General features: G+C 36.9%; 1 protein-coding gene across 4 annotated transcripts in view; it reads left to right on the top strand.

Moving 5' to 3' along the window:
• Window positions 1–15,790: 15,790 nt before the first annotated feature.
• The window catches only part of Abp1 (Actin binding protein 1), a 282,412-nt gene continuing 280,626 nt past the window's right edge, over window positions 15,791–17,576 (top strand). For 3 of the 4 annotated variants that reach the window (XM_090391759.1, XM_090391757.1, XM_090391756.1), the window contains exon 1: window positions 15,791–15,928. In XM_090391759.1, the coding sequence (XP_090247885.1) occupies window positions 15,843–15,928 (86 nt within the window). In that variant the 5' untranslated portion in view covers window positions 15,791–15,842. The remainder of the gene's footprint in view (window positions 15,929–17,576) is intronic. The other variant, XM_090391758.1, reaches the window with a different exon arrangement.

Here is a 17,576-nt window from a genome sequence, read left to right as displayed (position 1 = left end):
TCTGCTTAATAATGTTACTAATCCATTTAATTCTAAAGTTTAACATGCTGACTACTTTTTATTTAACCACTCCTGGCCACTTCCATGCACTCTACTGCTATCCTTCTCCTCAGGTTCGTCAGCCCATTGCAACATTTCAAGCAGTGTTGAAGTGGTGTAAAGTGATTTGGCTTTGATCAGACCGCTTGTGAATTACTGTGCACTGTTTGGTCGTCAGGTTTTCAAAAGGAGGTTGAGATACTGCAGGTTCAGAGACGATTGACTAAGTTGGTTTCTGATCTCTGGAATGTGGAATATGAGGAGAGATTGAGAGAATGCAAATTACCGAGCCTACTGGATAGAAAGAAGAGGGGAGTCGTGATGGAGACATATTTGGTAATGGATAATTACCAGATTAACGTGTACAGATATTTCCTAGAAGATCTCGATATGGGGGGGGGGGAGATGAGAGACCATCCCTGGAAGCTGTATAAGCTGGGTGTGAGCAAGAGGGGGAGGAGCAGATTTTTTTTGCATTGAAAGTGACGGGTGGTTAGAATGCATTACACGAGAGTGCGGTGATTTCAGGGACAGTGAATGCATTTAAGTCGAGGTATGATGAGCTTTGCATTTGAGAGCGAAACCTCCCATAATGAGTCTGTTGACTCCTTGGAGGTCACCGAAATAATAATAATATTACTTGACTGTTAACTGTTAACTTTTGTGGCTGGATGGATAACAATCACGTGGATTTTTATCCCTTCATCGCTAAAGAGTTGGTTAAATGAATAAAAGATTATCGAGTACTTGGGTCGCCAAATTTAGCGCGGTGTGGGAGGCTTGTATCGATGAACAGGGCTGCTTCCTGGCGCTTGTGTTTTTCCACCTGTTGTTTTCGTCATAGTTGGATGAGTCTTGAATGAGTTGAATGGAGTGAAGAGCTGCTTGTGTGAAATATGTAGAGGCAGTTCCACGGAGAAACGTGGGAATATTCAGTATGTTAGCATCTCGATGGAGGAGAGTATTCCTGACAAAACACAGAGCATCAAATATCATACGGAGACACTTATTTTGAATAACTTGTAGTTTTTTGATGTTGTTGGGGGAAGTGTGACCCCAAGCCGGTGATCTGTTTGTTAAAGTGGGTCTGATAATTGATTTGTAAATCCGTAGCTTGTTTTCAGTGTTAAACGTGGTCATATTCGTTACTACCAAATTCTCGGATGCTATTACTAGGTGAAGCACTCTCTGACCCCTAGTAGTTTCCATTACATGCTGTCGCAGATAGTTATCCTTTAATAACTACATAAAATCCAATTCCTTCCGCCCATGTGTCCACTCCTCCTTCCAATCAATATCACCACAGTTGAAATACCCCATAATAATTATCCTCCTTCCACTCATTGCTTCTATTTGCTTATGCATAATATCTCAGCCATCTACTCCATCACCTGGTCTATAGCAGCACCCAACTGAATATATTTTTCTGCTAGTCTCAATCTCATGCATTGTGGGTGATATTTAGAGATAAGAATCATGACATTAAGTGTTTGGAAATTTCTGGGGAACATATGTCTCTCTGTGATATCACATGGTGTTTTGGTTTGCCTATGGAATTGTGGGCGATGTTTTTGAAATAAGATATCTTGGAATTTTCCCAGGGTGACATACATCCTTCATTGTCGTCATGTTTTGTGTTTGGTTGTCTACAAATGTCTGTACTAAGTTTCCAATACGTTTTGGGATATTTCTTTCCTGTTAAAGGGTGAGAATTCTTAGAGTAGAGTCTAGTGGCGGCAGTGTTTCGAGCTTTTCTGAATAATTTAATTATATGCTGATGTCACTCAAACATACACTTTTTTTTCTTCTATAGATGGCTGTACTAATTTCCCAATACATTTTGGGATATTTCTTTCCTATTAAAGGGTGGGAATGCTTAGAGTAGAGACGTCATGGTGGCAGTGATTAGGCTTTTCTGAATAATTTAATTATATGTTGATGTCCCTCAAACACACACATTAGACATGAAAAGTCGCTAATATATCCAAGTTGATACTCTAATGTATACCTATGATTATTCTTATGAAAAAAAAAACTATTCAGTATTAGAATTACCCTTACCAAAACATACGAGCAGTGATTATTGAAATTACAATTATCAATTGTTATGTTTAAGTTAAAAAAAAATTAACTTACATTTCTTTCCAGAATGGGAACATCTTGGTACTATCTAGGTTTTCTGAATATTCCAACTTGTTCATTTTTAACATATATTCACAGCATAGAACACAAACACAAGTCTAAAAATGCAGTTGACTTTTTCATTATAGGTTACTGGGGCTAATACATATTCACAGCACCTGTCTTTTGCTGACTAATATATCTGCGATCGGTAATTGTTGTGTCTACTTGTGAACTTTTCTGACTGGGGGGGGGGGTTGGAATTCTCCTGGTCGTACTTGAGGGTTTGATAATACTTCCCACAGGACAATCCGAATGTCACCTTTTTCATGACTCATATTCTCCCTTTGATGTTTTGCGCAGTATTATCAGTTTGGGGAAGTACGACTGTGTTTATAGTGTAAAATTCTCATGACACGTATCCTAAAATTATTGATTCCTGATTAAGGATTTTGTACACTTATTGTTTTCAAGTAGATGGGTTGTTTGTTTGTTTACATTTTGTGTAGCTAGGAAACTGCAATTTATTTCAAAATGAATATTAGCTCTGTAATATATATACTTTGTTAATTTCTATGTTACCTTTTATTTGACTGAAATATTATTAACAAAGTGTATTTACTGAATCTAACATACTGAAATTAAATAAAGTGAAAAAGACAGTTTTTTTTTCTTATTATTCTTCTGATTTTACATTTGCACTGATGTTCATAGTGTATGATTTCCCACTGGTGCTTAAGTATAATTCACGTGATTTTTCTCCATGTGACATTAAAAACAAGTTGAACTGTGGTTTTTACATAGTTCAATTATGTAAAACTCATTTCTGTTAGTCCCAATTGACTGTTGTCCTCTCAGCCCGACATTTATTTCACAGTAGGGATATATATATATATATATATATATATATTTTAACACATTTATTATATTAGATATTCTTTCCAATACCAATAATTAATTATTTATTCTTATTTCAAATGAAAATTAGCTCAGAAGGAGAGAAAGAAAGAAAGAAAGAAAGAAGAAAAAAAAATGTTTACCCTCAAATAAATATTTATGATCACAGCAAACAAGAAATTCATCAGCTTTTTCAAAGTTTTGAAATTCATGCAAATATTGTTTTCATCATTTGGTATAATTTAAATGAAGAACGGTTCTGGCTATTAAGTTCATTAATGTTTTAATTTTTTCTATTTTCTTCTTTAAATATCACAGTAGGGATATATATATATATATATATTTTTTTTTTAACACATTTATTATATTAGATATTCTTTCGAATACAAATAAATAATTATTTATTCTTATTTCAAATGAAAATTAGCTCAGAAGGAGAGAAAGAAGAAAGAAAGAAAGAGGAAAAAAAAAATGTTTACCCTCAAATAAATATTTATGATCACAACAAACAAGAAATTCATCAGCTTTTTCAAAGTTTTGAAATTCATGCAAATATTGTTTCATCATTTGGTATAATTTAAATGAAGAACGGGTATGGCTATTAAGTTCGTTAATTATTATTATTATTATTATTATTATTATTATTTTAACGGTGTCTCCATGGAGTCAAAAGACTCATCGCGGGAGACCAGACATTGACACACTAACCATTATTTACACAATACCTGTCATACCTCTCCTTAAATTCATTCACAGTTGAAGCATTCACAACCAGTTCTGGCAAAGCATTCCACCCATTCACAACCCTCCAAGTAAAAAATCTAGTCCTAACACCCTTGTTAACCACACTCTTGCACAATCTCCAGGGATGGCCCCTCGTTCTCTCACATCCTGCATTGGTCTTAAGAATATCATCAGTATCAATCCTGTAAAATCCCTTTAACAATTTAAATACCTCCATCATATCTCCTCTCATACGTCTATCCATTAGTTTTTGGAGCCCACAGATCATCAATCTATCCTCATAGGGAACATCCCACAGACCTGCAACAATCTTTGTAACCCGCCTCTGAATCCTCTCTACCACTTCCGCATCACCAAGAAATCCTGGCGACCAGATCTGTGCACAATAGTCCAAATGCGGCCTTATTAATGCCTTATAGAGTGGAACAATAACTTCCCTATCCCTGCTTGTTAGTGTGTTCCTCAACAACCATATAATTTGATGTGATTTTTGGCAATCTTAGCAATATGCCCTTTAAACTTAAGTTCTCTGTCCACAATAACTCCCAAGTCTCTTGTCTCATCAACTTCCTGCAGTTCAGTTCCGTTAATATAGTAAACAGCATGCGATGTCATCCTCCCGAAGTGCATCACCTTACACTTAGCCACGTTGAACTGACAGCCAGTTACCTCAGTCCATAGCGTCAGCCTATTTAAGTCATCCTGTAAAATATCCACATCACTTGAATTGATTATCGCTCTTCCCAATAATGTTTTACTTTTTTTTTATTTTCTCTTCCAGTGACGAGTATTATTTGATATGTGCATGTTGATTCACTTGATTTTATCTGCACACTACGACAGCAATCTTTTTAAGAGTTTTAGTAATGTGTTGGTATAAAATATCTAAATGCTCTGTAAAATAACCAAATTCTAACAGTATTGTGACTTTTCAGATGAAATCTTCTCTACTAAAATTCTGGCTATTAACTTAATACCCAGTTATTCCTTTTGCTTCGAAGAGTTGACAGTTTCATGAAATATTTGAGGGCTTGCATGAACAAATAACACTTTTAATTCACTGAGTCAAAAAAAAGTCTCTGGTTAGTTTGTGGCATGAAATTTCACAAGGAAAAAAAATGTTATGGTCTTACTTAAATTTGTATAACACATCAACGACACCCAAATTGTTCATTTATATTAAACATTTTATTTGAATGAAATATTATTTACAAATTGTATTTACTGAATCTAATGTACAGAAAATAAATAACTTGAAAAATACAATCTATTTTTTTGTTCCTTAATCTTCTTATTGTTAAATTTACACTGTTGTTCAAAGCTTCTTTCCATGCTTGTGGAATTGCCATCATGTGGTTTTTGACAATGTGACACTCATCTGAAAGTTAATTTTCATTTGGTGGTCGTTGGGAATTTATTACTAGTAAAATTAAGGGTTGCATATCTTTTTTTTGAAACCAATACATATACTTCTGAACATTATTAAAAGCACAGAATCTTTCGTTATGTTTCCAAAAGCATTTAAAAGTACACGTTATGTTTTTACGTTTTGGACATCCAATTATATTAAAATCAAGAACAGGCCTCCCCATTAAACTCATTAATGTTTTTGATTTTTCTATGGCGAATAATGTTTGATATTTGCATGTTGATTCTATCATCCAATTTTTTAGTTTGTCTAGAGATAGTGACCAATTTCCCACTTCAGCTGATGGTTATACTTTATAAAAAAAAATCAGCTAACGCCTTTTATTCCCTAATAGGAGTAGGCGAGGCCTTTATACCCTATCTAGCTTTTGGAGACTGAGTGGGCAGTTCAATCTCCACCGGTAGCCAATCAGAGATAGCTGGCCCATGTCTATCACTAATTACAGCAGCTGCCGATGAAGAGGCTGGCAGACAAGTGCTGCCATCTCTTGGTACCTGACCCTAACAAGATATGTCAATGTCTGAAATAATATGGGTACTACGGTCGATTTTCTTGAGTTTACGGGACGAAAAACCCGAGTTTCCAGGAGGAAGAACCCGCTTGCCTGTGCCAGGGATCGACTAACTCGGGAACCGGTCGAAGATAGGCTTAGAAAAAGTTCCTCCAGTCAGCGACTAGACTAGAACCTAGGTCTAACTTCAAGCGGCCAAGCGCAGAGGACGCAAGCGCCACTTCCACTGAGCTACACAGGCCTCATGGTTATATTTTATTAACCAAGAATTCTGTTTTTTAACTCTTTCAGGTAATTCTTTCCAACTACAAGGTAATTTTGTCAATGCATATCTTACATTAATTCCATCAGAAATACAAATTTCTTTAGGAAATAATTTTGAAGCCTTATTCAAAAGAAAATGAAAATCAATTATTCCAATGATAACTGAAAATTCGTATTTTTCAACCACTCTCGATTTTTCATATTCGTTTTCCTTCATTCTTCTTCTTCTTAGATTACTTCATATGACACCACAAATAAATAGTTATTTATTATTATTATTATTATTTCACTGATTATTAGCTCTGATCTTATATTTTATGTTTAATATAAGATCATAAAATTATAAACAATTAGAACTTTTCACAAAGAAACTTTCAAAGAATTTTGTGGCTCACCCATTATTTTTACATTACCAAACACAAAACAGCAGTTGCAGTTAGTGAACGATTACCTTAAGTCCAAAGTCAGTCGACTCTATGGTTTTTTCTTATAGTACTGTTTACATTTACTATGCCCCACCCTAACCGTTCCTTCAAAAATGAACCTTTTGTGCAGATGACTCAACGACATGTTTTTGCATGCTGTTGGATATACTGTTGTTGTGTTTTTATCTTACTTTGTGTGGGGAAAGGTAAAATTTGTATATGTGTTATCTGGAGAGTACAAATATTTTTTCTGTACCAAACTTTAAGAGTTTAAGTCACGTTTTTTGGGTTAATTATCTTCTGTCTCTCTATAAAACAATCAAATTCTAACAGTTCGGTTTTCATTTATGTGAACGAATTGTTTTCAGATAACTCAAACAATGTCAATAGGTAGCATTAGACAACTTCTAAAATAATGAATACATGGATATCAGTTTTCAACACTTCTTTTTTCTCCCTGTTCCTGGCTTTAATTCACAGTTGTGATTTTTTTAAAAATAATTAAACAGAATTGCATTAAGGTATAAAGTTGTTGATTTAAATATCAAGTTCTAATCAGAATAACTGAGTAAAAAATTCACTGTGGAAAAACACAACAACAAAAGCACACATCTTTGTTCATTTACAAATGCATATTTTATTTTGCTGAAATACTATTTACAAGTATATTCACTGAGAAAAATTTGAAACATGTAATTACCTAAAAATATTTCAAAATATTTAGTTTAGACTCTTAACATTTTCCAAAGAGTTCAATGAATAAAATTTTTGTTACTCACTGTTTCTTAGTTATATTACATCAAAACAGCTGGTCACACAAAAGAGTTTTTAAAAATAGATACCATGGTAAGCACAATTCCATACATTTGATTTTGTGTCAGTTTGGAAATGACACCATGCCTCCCTAAACATTCTGTGTATTCTTTTGTCACCAAATATACACAAACACTTTTTGTAAAATGTTCGTAAATGTCCCAAAATGAAGAATCATTATCAAATTAGATAAAATCTTGAAAGTCTACTTTTACCATTGATGAATTTAAACGATTAGCGATAATTTTCCCCATGATACGAATAAATGGTAATTCAGTTTCCAAAAATAGTAAATGATTATCAATGTTGTACATTTTTGGTGAAAATCTCTAAGTTTCTTCACAACTAATAGAAAGAACTTTACTTCCATCAGCTCCTGTATCATCAAGTATTAGTTCTCCATCTTGGCATTTCAGAATATAACACTCACCAAGGTCCATTTCTTAGTTAACTCTTCTTTACAAGTAGCCGATGATATCAGACCACTTCCTGCGTAACTTTTCCCAAGTGGTCCTGGATAAATACATCACAATGTATGTGTCTTCTAAAATAATAATCGGTTTCCATCCTTTTAGATCTGTGTGAAGAGTAGTGTCTCATGCGATTTTCCTGAAGAAAGAAAACTTCAATGACTTTTGTGGCTCTCCCATTATTTTACTTTCTTTTCCTGGATTCAAAACACCACAACACAATATGATAGCTGCATGGGATGAACGAATTGTCGTAACTGCAAAGACACTTGACTCGTTTGTTTTTCCTTATAGCACTGTTTACTTGACCGTTAACCCTGACCGTTCCTTCCAAAATGAAACTTTTAAGTAGATGATTCACAGACATGTTTCTACATGCTGTTGGATACGATGTTGATTATACGATTATCTTACTTTGAGACATTATAGGGAAAATCTTATCTCTGTGGCTCGAAGGGTATTCTATATTATTTGTCCTTATTATTTTAAGTATTTTATCTTCAAAAAGTGTTTTTGATGTTAGACCGTGTGACTATTTCTCTCACTCATATGTCCGAAATTGTTGGGATGGGAAAAAAATAGCATTAAGTGGTGGATGTGAAAAGGTTGTCAAGAGGGTGACAGAGGTCTTCCCTGCAATGCCCCCCACCACCACACTCCTAAACCTCTCATCCCCTATTCTCCCCCCCTCTCCTCCAGAAGATGTCTGCTCAGCCTAGTGGAGATGAGCGAGTTCATCATTTGTGGATATCTTTTAGTGATGTCACCTCCAATAGGTGGTGGAAGTGAAAGGGTAGTCAAGAGGGTGACAGGAGGTCTTTACTGCAATGCTCCCTATCACTCCCCTCTTCTCCCCCTCTCCTCCAGAAGATGTCTGCTCAGGCTAGTGAGAAGTGGGACTCATCATTTGCAGATATCTTTTAGTGATGTCACCTCCAACAGATACTGATAACTTTTGGAGGAAAAAAAAACGTTTTTTTTCTTATCTTATCTCTATTCCTTATCTTATCTTTTTCCTGATCTGGTCAGAAGTGTCCCACCAATCACAACACTATTCCTTATCCACTAATATATCTCTCTTTTCCATTCAAAACAATAATGTCACTTATTTACAACTAACAAATGATGTCACTTATCTTCATCTGATAACAACAAACATTCACGTCACGATTCCTTATCTTATCTAGATCTTAATCTGGTCAGAAGTGCACCACCAATCACAACACGAATTTTTGTCTCTACCATCACCCATAATTCCATATGCGAACCAAAACCAAGAACTGACGTCACTGACACATATACCCCCATGGAAATTCCAAACATTACAAACCCATGACGTCACACACAATGACGTCATCAAATGAACAATCAATCACGTCACGATTCCTGATCTTATCTTGATCTTGATCTGGTCACTAGTGGCTGGTATACTACTCGAGCCTATAAGAGTATGGAGTGCAGCATTAAATTTAGTGAAGCTAGTACATGTCCAGTTGGGAATGAGTTCAGGGTATCCTCCTAGACTTAATAGTACTGGGTTGTGGTCAGAACTAAGTTCGTTAATCACTTGTAGCTGGAATTGATGAGATGTGTTCTTGAAGATGGCTACATCCAGTACATCAAGTCTGCCTTGTGGTCAAGTTGGTTCAACCAGACCTTCAATAACAATGTTTCTTAGTAAAGCCAAGTTGTAAAGGAACATCCCATTATTATTGAAGCTTCTACTGTTCAATAAAGGATGCTTTGAGTTGAGATCTCATGCCACCATTGTTGCTTCATTAGTATCGAGCAGCTGAGAAAGATCAGATGGTAAGAGAGTTTTGCCAGGAAGGATATAAACTGAGTATATTTTTAGACTGCCTGCATTATTGGTGTGATTTTCTATACCAGTTTCTTCCAGATTTGTTGCAGTGGCCTTTTTGATTTCGTTATAACGAATGTTTTCCTTGGCAAAAATCGCAATGCCCCCACCTCTGGCATTGAGTGTGTCATTTATAAGTAGCGAGTAATATCTAAGTTTGGGTGATCGCAGGGCCGTAGATGCATCTCATTAATTAAGAGAATATCAATTCTGAAGTGATCCACAAATTCTTGTAGCTCCAGGAGTTTGTTATTGAGATCATTAAAATTCCAGAATGCGATCTGTATTGAATTAATTGAGATAGTCGGATTATCCATTAATCATTAAGAAAATGACTTGGGCATTTTTGAGGAATTTGTTTATATCAGCCTGGTTGGGGTTTGTTTTGCTAAACGCAGTTAGCATCTCTCCTAAGGTAGCAGCAAGAATAGTAGCGGAGTTTTGATGGCTTGGAACAGGCTCTGCCGGTTTGGTGCATGAGGAAACCACTGAGGCATACAATCTGTTAGCTGTAGTAGACCGCATAGGGCTTACTGGTGCAGGAGGTGTTGTAACCTTCTGAGTTGATGGGACTCCTGTTTCCCTAGCTTTTAACAGGTTTGGGTGGAGTGTGTAGCCTTTTGTGGTTCGCTGGTTGCGGTCCACCTCACTTTGGGCATTTAGCGGGAGTAGTGCGTGGTTTGAAGCATGTATGAGAGGGGTGATTTTCTCCACATTTAACACATTTGTACTCTGCTCTGCAGAGTTTCTGTGCATGCCAATACTTCTTACAGCGGTGGCATTGTCCTGCAGTTGTTTTTCTTCTGAATGGTTTAGTCTTGATTACAAGATTATAAACAATCTTAAGATCATAAATCTATCTCTGATCTTTTGCTGATTTTCACTAAAACCATGGGGCGTTTGTCTATTCTGTACATACGAGAGACCTTTATCGGCTCGAAGCATTGTGACTTGAGGTCAGTGGCTATCTCTGCTGATGTTATTGTTTCCACTAGATCTCTGATAACAACCTTTAAGTTTTTCTCGCTCTTTAGCTGGAATGTATGGTATGGAACTTCCAGTTCGCCCATGAGCCTAGAAAGCCGACGGTAGTCCGATGCACCTTCGGATTGAATGCGAACTCCTTCATCGGAGTTTTTAGCCGATGTGAACTTAATATCGGTGTTTTTCATCATCTCTGCAATTGTTGACCATTTTTCTTTGGATATTTGAATCACCGGGGACTCCCTCTTTGCGATGTGCCACTGTGTCTATCGGTGCTACTCCCCCCCCCCCTTCGGGCTGAGCTGCTGTTTCCATTGGTGCTGCAGGCTCTGTGGATGGAGGCTCTTCTTGCGCTTTTTTCTACTTACTATCTGACAGTTGCAAGAATCTCCAGAGTCTACTTGGGACTGGCCGTTAGTTGTTGACACAATCACATTGGTGTTGTCTTGAGAAGTGCTGGGGAGAGGGTCAGGGGGTTGGTAGTCCTCTGATTCAACTTCCGAGATCTGGCGGATCTCTACTCTGCCCGGCAATTTGGTATGTAGCAGTTTTCCTACATGTCTGGAAACTGCGAGCAGCTGCTTGAAATTTAGTTCATCGAATGGAGTGTTCATTTTTAGGCCTAATCTGTAATTTAACGGGCGTTTTGCGTGGTACAGGACCTGCTTGGTCCCTTCTTACCACCAAGTGTAGACCGACAGTTGAAATCACCTTTTTAAGGCGGAAGGTTACTGCCAGGCACAGGCCAGGGAACACGAAAGGGCCTGAGAAAATTGTAGTAAAATCAGTCTTACCTTCCATAAATACTGAAAAAAAAAACTGTAATGAAAATCAATCACTGTCTCGCTACTAACAACTCTTACAATAAGGAGCACAGAAAATAAACACGTCCATTTACATGAAACGCAATGCAAAACATAACACTCGTCCCATTACTTTTTTTACCATATTACTGACAGGATGGGTGAAGCACTAGTGCTTTTCATATTACCCTTCATCTGTAATGAGAGTTGTTTGGGAATGGGAGGGTTTTGAGCAATTAATCTCGCCCTCTGAGGGTAGTTGTGTTAGCTATGATCAGTTGAGAGAAGAATAGCCTTTGGCCTTTTGTGTTTGTAGTAATCAGTTTCATTGTAATTGACAGCTTGTATGATTAGTGGGTTTGAATGAGAACTTGACATCACGAAGAATTTTTCTGCAAGATTACGAAGAAAGGAGGAAATGTATGGAATGCCGGTTTCTCGGTGAATCTGTGAATTTCCAATGAACCATTGTACATCCAGAATCATCCTAAGGCATTTGCTTTGAATTCTCTGCAATTTCGAAAAATGTTTGTTCTTGAAGTGTGACTCCATGCTGGTGAAGTGTGGGTAATGACTGGACGTATTATCATCCGGTAAAGAAGCAATTTATTATTTAGGTTCAATTTACTCTTGTGGTTGATGAATGGGTAGAGCTGTACTATTACTTTGGAAGATTTGCAGCCAATGAGATTGATGTGCTTGTTAAAAAGGAGTTTATTATCCATTAATATCCCAAGATATTTGGTCTCTGATTGCCATGGGATCTTATGACCAGAGAGCAGAATGTCTTCTTTAATGCAGACCTTTGTTCTTGAAAACAATGGCTGCGCTTTTGAGGGGGTTCACTTGAATCCTTCATTTGGTGATCCAGTTTGCTATCTCACTGATATTTCCTTGGAGTCTAGTGATTGCTAGGCGAGGGCTGAGCGATCTAGCTAGAATAGCGGTGTCGTTGGCATAAAGGGCTGCAGCAGTTGTTCTTGAATTGAGAGGAATATCTGCCATGTAAGTTGTGAAAAGTATTGCGGCAGAAGAGAACCCTGAGGTACTCCCCCCCAGAATTTTGCGCCTTGATGACAGAATTCCGTTGAGTTTTACTTGCCTGTAACTTTCATTAATTTATGAATATATGGGTTTCACTAGTTTAATTGCGATATTGTTTTCAATTAGTTTGAAGATAAGGCCTTGATGCCAGACCTTATCAAAGGCCTTGGCAACATCCAAAAATACAACAGCAGTGTGAAGGTGCCAGTTAAATCCATGAGTGATATGTTGTGTTAGTTGGTGAATTTGTTGCACCGTGTTGTGAGCTTTAAAAAAACCCAAGTTGCTCATTTGGGATTATTTTCTGTTTGTCCACTGCTGATTGTAGTCTTGATAGGATGATCTTTTCTATTACTTTGCTAAGACAGGAAAGAAGACTGATGGGCCTGTAGCTTTGGGGAAGTTGTGGGTTATTACCAGGCTTTTTCAGAGGTATAATATCCGCGATTTTCCAAACTGTGGGAAAATACTGGAATCTTAAAATTGAATTGGTAATATTAACTAGATGAATTATTGCTTTCCATGGGAGAAGCTTTATTATTCTATTGGTAATGCCGTAAGGGCTGGGGGCCTTTTTATTCTTCAGATGGGAAATAATATTTATTATTTCTGTTGGAGATGTGGGAGTGATGGTTTCTGAATCATCCTTAGGCTGTTTTAGTGCATTTCTAACTTTTCGATGAACTTTGTAAATAAGATTGATATTTAAGTTTACATAAGGTGGGCTGCATTGATTTTCCAGATTGTCAATTAGGGCTTCTACTTTTTCTTCATCTGAGTGTGCAATTCCAAGATTGATCTTCAAAGGGGGAAGTGGTTGTCTTTTGGTACGAAGAGATTTTACAAAATTCCACATGGAATTATCTTCTGGGTTGATTTCCCTGAGTTTGGATTCCTATTTGGAATTCCTGTGCATCTGGAGGGCTTCTCGAACTCGTCTGTTCAGGTTGTTTAAGGTTGTTTTGTCCTGCGGGGCTCTGGTGTTGTGATATCGCTTTCTGGGTTTATTTTTGGCCCTAATGAGGTCTATTATTTCGTCTGGGATCCAGTTGGGAGCGTGGAAAACAGTGTTTGAGTGACTGATGCTATTGCTGTGTTGATTTGCCTAGTTAAATTGCTTACAGCTTGATCTATTTCTTCTTTTTACGAATGACGGGGGGGATTGACCAATGTGGACTGGGAGAACCTTAGAGAGCTTGTCCCATGGTAAGAAATAATGATGGAGAGAGAGCTGATCTTGAAGTCCTAACCTGAGCAGGATGGGATTATGATCTGAGTTAAGCTCTTCTAATGTCTCCAGCTGGTATTGATATTTGATGTTGCTGAGGATAACTATGTCTAATACATCAGAACTTCCAGATGGGCTGTAGTGGGTGGGTTCAGTGGGTCCAGGTACTATTGAAGAGTTGAGTAACGTGTAGTTGAATAAGGTACGGTCTTTGGAGTTAATTGATGAACTGAACCAGGCCGTATGTTTGGAGTTTAGGTCTGCTATATTTATGGAATCCGTGGAGCAGAGGATGGAGTCTAAGTCTGCTGTCAATAGTGGAATGCTGGGAGGATTGTAAGCTGCGTAGATTTTGAGTTTGCCTGCATTATTAGTGTGCACCTCCACACCTATCACCTCAAGGTTTAGAGTTTGGGGGTTGGTCAGTGGGTTGTGGCTTAAATAATTTTTAATAAAAATAGCTGTGCCACCTCCACAAGAGTTAAGTCTGTCTGTCCTATATAAAATATAACATCTTAGTTTTGGGTTGTTTGATGGTCTGAGGTGGGATTCACTGATCAAGATTATGTCTGGATTGTATCTTTTTGCGAATTCTTGCAGCTCGAGAATTTTATTTGTTAAGCCATTGGCATTCCATGCTGTTATCATGAGAGAATTTGATTTGGTTTAAATTTTTTAAACATTATAGAGCGCTGTTAATATGGATTGGGTTTCTAGATAGAATCTAGAAAACAAAGCAAGCACCTCACCATTTCTGAAAAATGGTGAGGTACTTGCTTTGCTGAATTCATGCAGCATTGTTGCAAGTGATGAGGTTAAAGCTTATATGAGATTAAAGCTTATTCGCTCTTGCGATGAAGGAGTCTGGGTTCTTACCGCTTTCGCATATGATTTGGCCATGGATGAAGGTCGAGTGCCTTCCTGTGTTACCGAATGTGAGTTATTATGATCTGGAGGGCGACCTGTTTCGTTGTTTGTGTCATTGCTTGGAGGAGCGTGGTTAGTTTTTGTTGATCCACGGTTTTTTGGATGGAAAAGGCATCCCTTGTAATTAGAGGGATGTAGTCCTCTATAATTGGCACAGGAGGCAGGTGTGGATCTGGGCTTGGTGCAGGAGTTAGTTTGGTGATCCTCATCGCATTTTAGGCATCTTTAGGCAGCTCTGCACATTTTTTAGGCATGCCCGAACCTCTGGCATCTGTGGCACTGCCCTGCCGATGCCTTCTTCCTTAGAGGTTCGGTTGTAATTTTAAGCTTACAAATGTGGGTAACTTCATAGATTCTTTTTCGTGTGTTGGAGATTTCTACCAACACCAGTGGCATTGGTGTTTTATCTGACCTCAACATTCTACTGATTTTGATTGGGGTCAATCTTTGATTGATGAGGTCAGCTGTGATCTCATCAGTTGTGATGCCCTCAGCCACTCCTCTTAGAACTACTTTTAAGTTCTTCTCGCTTGCTAGCGAAAAGGCATGGTAGGGCAATTCAGAGTTGTCCAGCATTTTCGTCATCATACGATAATCTGTGACAGTGGTAGGGTGAATCTTTACACCCTCTTCAGTGTTTCTTGCCCAGGAGAAATTGATATTTTGTTCTCCTAGGGATCTTGAAACTGGGGTCCATTTATCTTTATCTCGAATGATAACTGGAGGGACCTTTTCTTTTCTATTTTGGGTGATCTGATTTTGGTGAGTTGTTACAATATCTTCCATATGTGATTTTTAACAGGAAGCGGATGTGCTCCTTCATATGTAGTCTTGTGGCATACATTTTTGAAACGCATGTTTTTGAAGAAGCATGAAATAATTTCTATGACTTAACAATCTTGAACAAGGCGCTCAAATATATATTTTTGTTAAGGTACTCTGGAACCTAATGTCGACTCTGTAGGGGTTGATATCAGAAAATTTATATCATTTCAAATAATTTTATCGATAAAAGCAAATTTATTTCATTTGCTTAGGGTTAAGAGTATTGACCCCCTCCCCTTTTTTTGGATTTCAATTTTTTTTATTATTAGTACCTAACACCTACTCTACACATTTGTATGTTCATGATGACAGATTAAGTTTTACTTTTCTTCTTTTTTTTTATGTGATTTTTAACAGGAAGCGGATGTGCTCCTTCATATGTAGTCTTGTGGCATACATTTTTGAAACGCATGTTTTTGAAGCAGCATGAAATAAGTTCTATGACTCAGGGTGAAACATGGCGGGTATTAATTTGACAAAGTACCGTAATGAACTACTTTCTGTTTGGAAGGAAGTAGTCGATGATAAAGCAGCTTACGATTGGTAGTACCAAGATTTTAAAACTTATTTTTAAGATAGTAGCAGTAAATTGTTAATTGCGTAGTTTGCATACTTGTATTGCAACCATAAAGTTTGCTTTTTTTAAAAAAATTTAATCCCCCTCCTAGTAATTTAATGTAAATTTTAATATATCAGCGTCGGGTTAAATTCTGCAGTAATACTTTTTTTTTTTTTTTTTGGATGTTTCACTGTCTTGCTCACAGTATTAGAATTTTATTACTAGTAATTTTATGTATTCTTATTATGTTCTTTTTTTTTTTTCGTTAATGGAAGTTTTTATTTCAACTTGAGGAATTTGTAAGCATAAAAATGTATGCAAAAGTGAAAACATAAGTCGTACACTAAGAATATAAATTATAGCCCAAAGCTCAACTTAATCCAGTTATGAGTGGCATTTGTTATCTGCGGACAGGGCAGGAGAATCCTAAATGGGAAAGGCACTCTGTTGAAGGTAGGGTACTTTCCCATTCAAAAATGAATGGTGTGCGCATAGTCAAGTATGACTCCTCATGTTTGGAGGAGTGGCACACGATTTTGTTGTACGCACTTTTTTACATGCATTTTTATGTTATACATTATTGGTTATTTACTAATAAAAATACAACACATTAATAATAAAGTAATATAATAACCCAGTTATAAAGTTTGATGAAACATTTGTTATTAGAATATACTGTTCTAGTGTGTACAGTGGGTACAGCTGAAGGACACTTTTATTTGTAGATTTTGAATATCCAATTACTTCATAATGTAACCCATGGGACTTTAATTATGAGAGTGTAGATTGAGAGCAGAAATTAGATATAGGATTAGCAAAAATGATTTTCCTTGCATTACTCAGATCATTATTAGAGGCAAGATTTCATAAAGAGAACATAAGAATAAGATCCTGAGTAGATTTAGTGATTAGATTTTGAAGTGAATTTCATGCTGCTTTCAGCTGGTTAGAAGCATGAAAGTTGGTGTGTAGTACCCACTTGGAAGGTTGTCAGGGAATGTATGCATGTTTGCTAGTGTTGGCTGAGTAGTTAACATATTTACTTTCTAACTTTTCTGTGAGGATGAATGTTTTTAGTTGGGAGATAAATTTCATCACCTAGTACAGGATCACCGTTCTGCATATTGGAAGCTTGAAAAAGTTCCATGTTTGATCTCTATAGTGGAGTTTCCAGATTAATGTTATGTGGTGGAAGTCGCATAAAAAAAAAAGGTGGTGGGATATGTGGAATAGAGTAGGAGACTAAGAGACCCATGCAGTACCTTAAGAGCATTCACTGGCACGAGGAATTTATTGGGAAGGAAATTAATGGAGCCTTGAACAACATTCAGGCTCACATGTTGAAGGATTAATTAAGGTGAGTGTATATCTGACTGTATTCTGATAGTGGAGGATGAAAAAAATGAGAGTCAAGTGGGTGAGCAAGGAAATTTGTTTGGGGAGAGGGTACATAAGAAAATTTCTTTGGAGGAGTGAAAACAGGAATGTGATAAGCAGTTGTATGATGAATATAGAGTATAGGCTAGGCAAGTGATGTGATAGTTAGAAAGGAAGAAATCAGAAGGTTGGCAGCACAATCTAAGCAAAGTCATAAGCAGTTCTTTAATTAAGTATTCAGTAAAAGAGTGGGTG

This window comes from Typopeltis vanoorti, chromosome 4 (genome assembly GCF_054136105.1).
Source record: "Typopeltis vanoorti isolate ZY-2024b chromosome 4, IOZ_Tvanoo_1.0, whole genome shotgun sequence".
Classification (NCBI taxonomy): domain Eukaryota; kingdom Metazoa; phylum Arthropoda; class Arachnida; order Uropygi; family Thelyphonidae; genus Typopeltis; species Typopeltis vanoorti.
The sequence above is the reverse complement of the archived record's forward strand: the minus strand, read 5'-3'. Positions and strand labels throughout refer to the sequence as shown.